At 44.1% G+C, this 11,425-nt stretch overlaps 1 protein-coding gene and 1 long non-coding RNA gene across 2 annotated transcripts; one reads left to right on the forward strand and one right to left on the reverse strand.

The window, feature by feature from the left end:
• Positions 1 to 361: 361 nt before the first annotated feature.
• TCTN2 (tectonic family member 2) lies at positions 362 to 11,161 on the reverse strand. Its single transcript, XM_063315526.1, has 18 exons — positions 11,012 to 11,161; positions 10,079 to 10,183; positions 9,830 to 9,903; positions 9,255 to 9,459; positions 8,669 to 8,769; positions 7,967 to 8,163; positions 7,027 to 7,150; positions 6,774 to 6,906; positions 6,482 to 6,547; positions 6,288 to 6,392; positions 5,742 to 5,819; positions 4,708 to 4,788; positions 3,861 to 3,972; positions 3,541 to 3,644; positions 2,936 to 3,089; positions 2,104 to 2,229; positions 1,558 to 1,646; positions 362 to 610 (listed from the first exon to the last, which is right to left on the reverse strand). The coding sequence occupies exons 1-18, from the start codon at positions 11,079 to 11,081 to the stop codon at positions 495 to 497; spliced, it is 2,040 nt and encodes a 679-aa protein (XP_063171596.1). The 5' UTR covers positions 11,082 to 11,161; the 3' UTR covers positions 362 to 494.
• On the forward strand, positions 8,728 to 10,246 carry LOC134505684 (uncharacterized). Its single transcript, XR_010068743.1, has 2 exons — positions 8,728 to 8,796; positions 9,113 to 10,246. It is a non-coding gene; the product is annotated as an uncharacterized LOC134505684 (long non-coding RNA).
• Positions 11,162 to 11,425: the final 264 nt, after the last annotated feature.

The following is an 11,425-nucleotide window of genomic DNA, read 5'->3' on the forward strand; positions in this document are numbered from 1 at the left end:
ACGGTGCTGCCTGCGCCGTTGGATCGCCCACCCGGCTGCTTCACTTGGCCAGATAAGCAGCTGTTAGTTTTCTGAAGCCTCTGCCTGGAGTCTCTGTTTCCGGCGTTGAGAGTCTCAGGTTTAGTTTAGGAAGCTTACAGGTGGACTTCAACTCCCAGAATTCCCCAGCCAACAAACTCGCTGGGGAATTCTGGGAGGTGGAGTCCACATACCTTAAAGTTGCTAAAGTTGAGGAACAGCTTTAAAGCATCAATGTCAACATGTTGGTAAAGGAGTATCCCGCCTCGTATTGACTTCCTCATTGCCTGTTTGTCTGTAAAATCACAACACTTCTAGTTCTGTCCATGTGTGTTTTTATTCTTTTTCTCTTTGGGAAAATATATCTAGGGAAAACGCCCAACGTTTTCCCTTTCCAGAAAACGTGTGTTTGTGTGAGGAAAAATACAGAAAAGCACGGTCAAAGGGGCTCCCTTCGCTCTGGGTGATGCGAAGGCTCAGGCCTTGTTCCACCAGTGGAGGATTCCGTTCCAAGGATCGCTCAGCACAGCCGCAAGGACAATGAAGAAAACCAGCACCAGGCCTTTGGCAAGGGTGTGAGAATACGGTTCTCCTGCAAAAGAGTTTGAGACAAAGGTTAAGAAACAGTACAACACAAGGAACCTTGGAAGAGGTGGCCCCAGGTTTGGTGTGGGTGAGGCCACAATCCAGACAAGCTAGGACAGGACAGGACAGGATAGGATAGGACATTAAAATGAAACATTAAAATGAAATTTCGTTGCAATTGGCTCACAAAAATATAATTACTGTAATATATATTCCTTACTGTTCCACTCCCCTAACCATTCTCCCTAATAAATATCACGGTCCTACATACAACGTGTATGACCATGAAGTAAGAGGGGATTATTAAGAGTTCAGGAGTCTAATAGCCCAGGGCACGAAACTATCACCTAGTCTAACTGTTCTGCTCTGAATACAGTGGAACCTTTTCCCAGAGGGTAACAAGGAGAACAAGCCCTAATGAGGGTGGGAGGGTCACTGACAGTATTTTGGGCTCTGGACAGACATCATGTGTATGCATGGGAGGAAGCGAAATCCCAGTTATCTTCTCTGCTGCCCTCACCACCCTCTGCACAGGCTTCTTATCCGAGGCACTACAGCCTCCAAACCAAATAGAAGTACAGTTGGTCAATACACTCTCTATAGTGCCTCTACAGAAAGTAAGGAGGATGGGAGGTGGAAGATGAAGAAGCTTCTGCTAGAATGAGAGTATCTCAGGATATAAATCACCACAGCCATACTCTGCCAGAGACCAGTCCCTCCTCCATGTCATTCCAAAGCTGGGATCACCCGATAATGCTCCATTTCTTGCCGCAGTCCAAACAACATGTGTGGTGCTCCGGCCACGACTACAAGTGGAGCTGATATAAAAGGAAATTCCTCTAATAAATAAACCTCCCTACTTGGACACCCACCCGCCCACCCGCCAAGTGATTGGGTGGTCAACTGGAAATCAAGCATCTGAAATGCACGTCAGGAGAATGACAGTCTTTTTACCGGTGTAGTAGGGTGTCATGGGATAAAAAAGCTTGGGCCAGCAAACATCATTTCTCCTGCAGTCGTACTCTGTGTAGTTAATCTGAAATCTGCAAAAAGATCAAATGAAGTTTTAAGGACAAAGTGCGCTTGCTGTGCCACAGCTGCAAAGGGAAGTGGCTCGTCACTTAAAGACACAGAAAGTCTCTCTTATACAGCCCTCGTTCTATTTTTCCCTCTAGCCCAATGTTCTGCCCGGTGGGAGCAATCAAGCACAGGAACTTCCCCATCTCTATTTCTTCATCCTTTTGCAGAACTACCTCAGACTGAACTTGGCAGATTTAGTCTGTATATTTTCCCTCTCTGTCATTCCTCCTCCATTCCAAACATAATGCAACTTCTGTATTGATCCTATACCGCCACATAAGTCCCCGGTGCTTGTGTATGCAGCCTCAAGCTATTTAGTCTCAAAATCTACCCCATTTTTCTAGCACATCAGATACTGTTTCCCTAATACTTTCACTGAAACTTCTAAAAGATTAACAGCTCTGCACCCAAGAGGGTTACCTTGTCTTTGGAACTGGGGGCTGAGCAGGTACTTTAATAAACCGCACTGCAGCAGAGACAGGAAGGGAACTTACTTTCTCTTGACAAGCCAGAGGACATGGAACTTGCCAAGTTATTGTTGAAAAACTGAAAGCAGAGAGAGAGAAGTCCTTATTGTAAACGGGGACCACAACCACAAAGTAGAAGACCATGCATTGTCACATATCTGATTTTTGTCAACGTTCTTACTTAAGAGCAATTTTTTTAGCCTAGTAGAGGTAGTCCTCGACTTACGACCATTCGTTTAATGACTGTTCGAAGTTACGATGGCACTGAAAAAAGTGACTCATGACCAGACCACATGTTTCACTTAATGAGCATGTGAGCCATTTAATGGCCGCAGTGATTCGCTTAATGGCCGTGGCAAAAAGGTCGTAAAATCAGGCATGATTCACTTAATGAGTGCCTCACTTAGTGATGGAAGTTCCAGTCCCCATTGTGGTCCTAAGTCAAGGACTATGTGTAATGTTATAAAAGAGGACAACTAGGATTGCTGGTGGTCAGGGCAAAGTTTCAGTACGCAGCAAAAATAAAGGGCAGTGATGCAATGGGACACAGCCGAACATGTGTGCCCATCTCAAAATTCAACAAGACTTTATTCCTCCGTGGGATAGAACACACTTCTGATTGCAACGGGTCAAGCCATTTGGGAATAGTTATGTTTCAACTGGAAAAAAATCAGTGGCACGTGTGAAAAGAGCAATGAGGAACCTTTTCCTAAACGTGGAGGGAACCACTGAGAACCGTGAAGAGAAGATCTGAGTCTGCCAAATGCAAGTAGGATTTTGCATACCTGATTTGCACACCAAGTATCTCTTCTTGTGCAATCCCTTCTATTGTGCCCACATCAGCCGTGATAATCTGAATATTCAAGTGGGCAGGAACATCAGGACAGATTCCTTTTAAACTCCCAACACTTGCATTTGTATTGGAAACTGCATTTAAACCTGTTAACAGCAAACATCTATATGCTGAGAAGGTAACCAACCGGCTGCTCAGCAATTTATCATTTTCCTTCAGTGTTAAAAGAGAAAACGTACAATGCCCCTCTTTTAAAAACAAGCTGTTTAGCACAGAGTTTTATGAAGGCAGAATTGCTTCATTCACTTCACTTTCCAAAGAATAGTTGGACTTATTTAAAATGTCAACATCCGACTATAAATCAATATAGAAGCACAATTATCTTTTATACCTGTGGTTCTCCCAGTAGCCAGACGAGGGTTTCCCAACCTGCTGGCTGGGGAATTCTGGGTGTTGAAGTCCATGCATCTTAAAGTGGCCACGGCTGAGAAACCCTGAGCTAGACTATGGTTTTCATAGTAAAAACTGTAAGAGGACTGTAATGTTTTTAAACAACAATCAGCAATTAACTTGTTGCTACTAAATCTTGCTACTCACGGATGATTTCCACCCAGTCATCTGGAACATTTTTACTCGCATTGCCTCTTTTTCCCACATGGCTCACTTGCACCAAGGAATTAAGTCTTGCAGCGACGTCCTCTCTAGGAAGAAACGGGCATGCAATATAAATGGGCTGGTTGCTTTTTCCCCCCAACAGGCAGCACATATGATTCGTTATCTAAAAAAAGACACGCCAGGTCCCAGAAATCAATATGGAATAAAGAGTTAAACTTCCTCTCTTTCCAGGTAAGATCAGAGTTTCTACACTATTTCAAAATTAAAGAGGAGGGAGGGAGAAGAAAGCAATTTCATCTCACCTCAGCTGCGTGCAGCTGTCTGTAGGACCAACTTCTACAAGGCATCCAGAAATGGAACCCAATCCAAACAAAAGTGGGGTCACGTTTCCTGACGAACACAAGTTCTTACCATCTAAGTAATAAAGACATTGGCTTGAGAATGTTCCCCCCAAACTCTTACAGCACCCTAGCCCAGGACCTGTGTATTTAAACAGAAGGACCCTCAGGGATTGGCTGTTCCTCTCCTCTCAGACATCAAGCAAGTCAAATGGAGGTGACTGAGCTGCTCCTACAGTGCAGCTTTACTTAAATACAAAAGGTATTTAGTATTAGACATTTCAATATTTTCCTTTATTTATTTATTCTATCCCACCCTTATTGTTTTTATAGATAACTCAAGGCGGCGAACATACCTAATGCTCCTTCCTCCTCCTGCTTTCCCCACAGCAACCACCCTGTGAGGTGGGTTGGGCTGAGAGAGAGGGACCGGCCCAAGGTCACCCAGCCGGCTTTCCTGACTAAGGCGGGACTAGAACTTGCAGCCTCCTGGTTTCTAGCCCAGGATCTTAACCTCTAGACCAAACTCTCTGCTGGAGCCATTCACAGGAAAACAAATATATAGGATAATATTAGTATTTTTTTTTGGTCTTGTTCCTAAAGATGGGAACAATATATTTGCCATAGATAAAATAAGCACAGAATATATTTGTAAGTTTAATTTGGCAAAATACAACTCCAATCATTTTTACTCCCCCCTACATACAAATATGAGTGAAGCCCCGAATGAATGTTAACAGTAATAAATGGATGTCTGACATCATGTCGTTTCTCTTGCAATTCTATAGTATTCGTTATCAAAAAGCAGTACCAGGCTTCCAAAGTTTTAACGTGGTGACAGGATCCGAAGAACTCAGGTTTGCTGCTCTAACCGGCTTGCCAACCTGATAACCTAGGCAGACAAAAGAAGATTTTGCCTGAGGCTTCAAATATATCCAAGAAACAATATTGCAGAATAACAGTATCAGCTTTGCTAGTTAATAATCTCCCAAATGCTAATTAGCAAAATTTTTGCACACCTCCCTTGGAGCTGTAGAACTAGGCCAGTGGTGCAGTAACTAACTCCCCCAAGGTTGGGGAGAAGTTAGGGTAGATATGGACCTCCCCAAAGTAGTAACTTACTCCCACAAGGTTGGGGAGAAAAGCTGGAGTAGATATGGACCTCCCCCAAGTAGTAACTTACTCCCACAAGGTTGGGGAGAAAAGCTGGAGTAGATATGGACCTCCCCCAAGTAGTAACTTACTCCCACAAGGTTGGGGAGAAAAGCTGGAGTAGATATGGACCTCCCCCAAGCAGTAACTTACTCCCACAAGGTTGGGGAGAAAAGCTGGAGTAGATATGGACCTCCCCCAAGCAGTAACTTACTCCCACAAGGTTGGGGAGAAAAGATGGAGTAGATATGGACCTCCCCCAAGTAGTAACTTACTCCCACAAGGTTGGGGAGAAAAGATGGAGTAGATATGGACCTGCTTTAATTAAGGCTCAAAGGCTCTCATAGTCTGTCCTCACTCTGCTTGAACTTTTCCCAAGCCAACACATCTCCTCCCTCGTTGTCCGCAAGAATGGGGCATTCTTATTAAATGTTCTAGAACTGGTCCAGCTAGTACGCACCCCACACCCTGTTCCTCCAGGGAGCTTCCAAGAAGAAATTCTTGGCTCGTTGTCAACAGAGAAAGTTGCCGTCCCTGTGCGTCAGCCAAACCATCAGGGGTCAGCTACACAGCCTAGCTCCCAAATGCAACCCCCTGCCAAGCATATCACGTGAGCAAAAAGAAACCAAAGCATCGCCACTGTTGACTGTCAATACCCCGCTGAGCGTCTTCTGCACCAGACAGTCACATTACCTGGATTCCCCGAGAATTCTTCCATGCTTGTAGCGTTTGTGCTCACAAAAGTGACGGTGAATTTCTGGGTCATCGTCTCTGACAAAGATAAATATTCTTTTGTAAAAGCGGGGGACACCACTGTGCTGATACTCTTGTCCAACTGTTCTTAAGATGAATTAGCTGGGTTAACGTACTACAGGCAGCAATGGTTTGTTTTAATCGTGGTTTCTTCAACAACCATCACTGGGTTCATGCATCACATTAAGACAAACTCAAACATGGCAGAGTGCACTACGAATCCAAGCAATATTACCTAAGTTTTGATAACAGCACACTTTCCATTCAATGCTCTTTTCTGCCTCTCTGTTTAAAGACAGACACTTTCAAGTTGAACAGATTTTGTGTGCGATTATTTTTATAAACCACAGGCAAGGATACCTCAGAGCAAATGCGAAAAACAACAGCTAAGACAACTGATTCCAAATCACATTGATCAAACGTTTCGTTTGCTGAAAAAAAAATATCGTAAAAAAGAAAATTTGGACTAAAAAGAAATAGAAGTACCTTCTGGACACATTGCTCCATAAAGGACTTTGATCTTCAATTCTTTTACTCTCTTGCCTTCCCAAATGATGAGGTAATCTTCGGCAAAGCTCACATTTCTGCACTCTGAACCCAAGGAAGCATAATTTTGTATTAGAACTTTTCAAAAGACTGATTGTAACTATATATAAAAATCTCACTCAACGCATATTCACCTTGACCGGCACAACGGACCAAGGCAGAGCTTTTGTTCTCGTAGGTCACCTCTGGTTTGATGCCATCTGGCAAGGGAAGAAGGAAGACAAGGGGACTGAACGCAAAGTCAAGCTGCAATGGAAGAGCTAATATTAATACAGCTGATATTTGCCTTCCTTCATCAAAGGGGATCCATAATAGCAGAATGAGGCACCTGCATTCATCCAGGTGCCTATGAAAATAATAAAGGCGGGATAGAAAGAAATTCTAACAAAAAACCAGCTCTATCCTGTGCAGTCAAAACCACGGTACCTCCAATGCCACTGTTTATCATGATGCTGGGCACCACACTCCCCGCTTCCTTGCAAGTAGCCACACATTCAGCTTCAATATTCTGAAGGAAGGAAACTGGAGCATTTCTCGCACACTGCCCGGCTATGAATGGCTGGATTGCACAAGAAGAATAAAATATCAGATTTATTTTTGCATAATCCCCCTTTCCCCATTCCCCGCTCCAATAAAACTCTTCAATGCACAGAAAAAGAAACCAGAGGATTGCCGTTACCTGTGGAACTGTGAAATAGTCATTATGAATGGTCAGGATAGGATCTCCTTGCTTGTAACCACCAGACAGCTTTCCTGGGACAGTTTGCAACGGAAGCTTAAAGGAAGAGGCTCGGGATGAAGACCTGCAAATGAATTTTATAAACCTATTTATACGAGGATTAGAGCAGATGGGGGTACTACGATTCCCGGCCCTGCCCCCAAAACAGACTGACGCAATGCATACTCAGAGGTAACCATTTTGCCATCACATTTTGGTGCCATCGTCCACTAACCACGGTTGTCCTCCCCAACTTAAAGCCAGACTCTAGACCGTTAGTTTAGACCTCACCAACAACATTGTCTTGGGGAAAAAACGAACAAGCAGAACACTTAATATTTCTCTCTCAGACTTACACAGACTGGAGTTGCAGTCCAACACATATGAAGGGCGCGTTCCTGGTGTAAGTCCTTGACTTCCGACCACAATTGGGACTGGAATTTCCATCGTAAGTCATTGCGGTCATAAGTCGAGTCACCATGTGAACGGACCAACTTTATGACCATTTTTATGGTGGTCATTAAGCAAATCCAGCTTCCCCAACGGGCACTTTTTGCTGGAAAATTATTTTTAAAAATTGCAAAATGCAATCACATGACTGCAGGACTCTGCAACCAGTCATAAATGTGAGCTGATTGCCAAGTGCCTGAAATGCGATCATGTGAACCCGGGGGGTTGCGACATTTTGCAATGCTTGGAAGTGCTTTACAGGCCATAAAGCACCCATTCCAAGGCCGTCGTAACTTTGGAATGTCGTTAAACGAACGGTTTTAAGTCAAGGACTACCTGAACAACATGCATTCAGGCAAAACACATGTCCTATAGTAAGAGACTGGATGCTTAGCTAATGCTTATTTCACAGCTCCACACAGACTAAATCTCCTAGGAGTTTCATACTTACGTAGAACCATCGTAGAAGTACCCAAGAAAAGGTGAATTATTAAGGGAAGACTGCACACATAAGAAGGGAAACCAGTCGGGGGCCGAGCTTCCTGATTCCACAGAACACAGTTGGTCGAAAGGTGGATTGACATCCCCACCAAACACACCTTCAAAACAGGAGCCCTCAAAAAGCTGCTTCATCTCTGGGGTGCAATCCTTGAAAAAGAAGGAAGACACACAGAGCTGGGGTCAGCCTGATGCCATTCTAACAAGACTGGGTAGCATCACAGGCAAACCGTAGGGGAACAACTGTCAACTAACACAGAACCTACTTGACACACCGATCCTAAATTCACTCTCAGCCTCTCCACGTAGAAGAATTGAGTGGAGGGGATAAGAACCACTTTTGCCAGTTAGAGCAGCCCATGCTAGGCCAGACAGAAAGTTGAACTTGGGATAAGGAAGTTTCCTATGTTATTCCTTCATAAAAGCAAGTGGTAAGCAAGACATGGGGGGGCCGGCCGCTGGTGCTCCTAATCCAGAAAGCTCATCCCAGCTTTTCCATCAATTAGCTTTTTCATGAAATCAATTATTAAATCACTCAGTTGAAAGAATATCCCAAAGTTCAAGTAGTGGGCCATAGTTTCAGAAACGTCAGAGGCCTTGTGGGGCCATGCTTAGAATGAAGAGTTACAGAAATGAAAGACAGTAGTAGTAGTACCAGATCACAACAGCACCGAATATCACACACTCCTGCTGTGAGGTTGCAGGGACAGGAGCCCAAAGGATGAAACACTTGATTGGGGATCACTGTTGCATTCTCTATTAAAAAGGAAAAGATGAGAATTGGTGGGTTAATCTCAAGAGAAGCCTTTTTCTTTCAATGCCGTCCTTCTCCTCCACAATTTAAGCCTCCTTATGTGTGCAAACATGCCTCCCAGTTGGTTTGGGTGGACACATTATGCTGAAGACATCTAAAGGTGGACATGAATTTCTGTGTGAACAAGGCTCAGAAATTCCCAAATATCTCATTTATTTTAGCAGGATCCATATTGCTTTTTAAACCTGTTTTAGCTGTCCAGAGTTGCAATTTGTGAGCTGGACAGCCATATAGACTTATTATATAAATTCCCGTTAAAGACTGCTTTTCTTTCACTCGCGCAAGACATCATTTTTGAAAGAATGTCATCCGGGGAAGATGATGCAGCAAAAGCTGAAATCACTGTGACCTCTACAGATCCCAGCTGCAGTGCAAGGCCCGTGAAGAAGTTCTCAAAGTCAAGCTATGGCCAGCAGGAATCAAATACCTTCACTGTTTCCTGTTATGTTTCCTGAAGATGTATTAGCATATATTTCTGCTTGGATTAAAAGGCGGGCCACCACCTTTGCCCCTTGACAAGCTGAGACCTGCAAAGTTTGAAGCAAGCACAGTGCCTCCACACAGCAGTCGGTGAAGTTTGAGACACACAGTTGCAAGGGCCTGATCAAGGATACCGTCACCCTGGAGACATTCTGAAATACAGAGTATGACAGTTGGCAATTAACAGGGATAGCTTTACAAATTACCAAACAGCTATGAACACCAAGCCAATGGAAGGGATAAAACAGCAATATTTAATAAATGGGTCTTACTCTTCCATTTACTGTAATGGTCAAGAAAATGCTCAACATCCTACAGGTGATTGTTAGCTACTTATTCATTTACAGGACATTGATTTCCCCCACTGAAGAGCAGGGGGGAGCTATCAAAACGCCCATGGCAATCAGCCAAAGGCAAGAATCTCGTTCGAGAATTCTGGAAAGAGAATCACATGAGATACTTAAGAAGTCGATCTAAGATCTTGTACTGGCACCGAAGAGGAGAATTGCTTCTTCGACTAACCCTCTGATGCGTGACTTGCAAGCTCCAGTCATCCGTTCCGTTTCTACCAGTACAATCTGAAAGGGGCAATAATCCTAGAAGACAGCAGAGAACGATATTATCAGATGTCTTATCATCCCTCAAGCATCGTTCCTTCTTGGGAAGATAAAAAATTCATTTTGCAAAAGAGAAAATAATTTCCTCCCCATGCTCTTTGGCATTCCAAAGCTTCCCGGGGATATCCCCAAAATGGTTTTGAAGGATTCTTACCAGTTTCATTGTCTGCCACAGCAAGAGAGAAAATATCTGCCTGACTGTTGGTCAAAGAAGCAGTGACAGTTGTCCCAGACATGTAGATAAGTGAAGGTTGGAAATCTAAAGACACAAATCAGGATCATTTTTTGTATTAGTATTATCACTCATTAAACATCTGGGAAACATTTCCTCCCTAAAGATTCTGTTTTACACCCATCTAAGATTAAATTGCCTATTTCTTGAAGAACTTCTTTAGCGCACAATTACAACCATCAGTAAAATTTAAGGAAATATATGCCAGCATAAGAGCACAAGGGAGGTTGTGTTTTGTGCAATCACTCAGAGCTGCAAATGATGGAGTTCAGAGGTGGGGAGTTGCTGACAAAAGTGTTCTTGGACATGCCAACTGGTTGCACCTCTTTGAAGGCTTTGCATATGTTTTTTGCTGTTCTCCCTCCAAGGACAATATGAAGCCAGAAAAACCCAATCAAGGGAAATTAAAAAACAAACAAACAGAGCTCATTTCAAAATTCTCCTAGCTGCATTCCCTTAAAGAGGCTTACCCAAGACAGCACAAGCTAAACTCGGTTAATTTTATTTTATTTTTCTTTTGGGGCTCAGCATGTTGTATCAACTCCACCCCTCTGGTTAGCTCAGAAAATAGTGTATTGTGCAAATCCAGGACACAGGTTCATTCAGCAACCAGGTTAAACGGATTGTGTGAACCTGACTATGAGGTTAGTCATTTAAAAAAGAAATATACGCATGCATGCATTTTATCTATCTATCTATCTATCTATCAATCAATCAATCAATCACTCAGCTGTAGGGCAGGCAGAACTAAATCACGAAAACGCCACGATGCCGGTATAAAGCGGCACCTGTTGGGTTTCTGCCTGCTCCACAGCTGATTAGAGATCGGGCCCCCCTCAATCCTTCCCCACCCACCGTGATCCCCATCCTGGGCCCCAGCCCCAAACAGCAACAACAGCCCCCAAAGGAGCCGCCGAAGGGTCATGGCGAGGCTAAGACGGGCCGCGCCAGGCCGCAGTAAGATCCGCCGCCGCCGCCATCTTGCCCACCGCCTCCCTCGGTTGCTATGGAGATGGCCGGGAGGAACCAGGTCGCCTCTGAGGGAGAGCGGAAAGCTTGCGTGACTGAAAGGGGGGAAAAAGCCTGAAATGCCCCGCTGCGTTGCGAATGGAGGCTAAGAACAGAAAAAGGTGCGCGCTCTTGGTGAAAGCATTAGAAAAGAACACAAAGAAGGCTCTTTGTTTTTACTATCCCCCCCATTGTGGTATGTTCCCAATTCAGGCCGCCCTACAACTCCCATCCTTCCTTTCGTGGAGGCTCGCGCATATA

Source organism: Candoia aspera, chromosome 15 (genome assembly GCF_035149785.1).
Source record: "Candoia aspera isolate rCanAsp1 chromosome 15, rCanAsp1.hap2, whole genome shotgun sequence".
NCBI lineage: Eukaryota > Metazoa > Chordata > Lepidosauria > Squamata > Boidae > Candoia > Candoia aspera.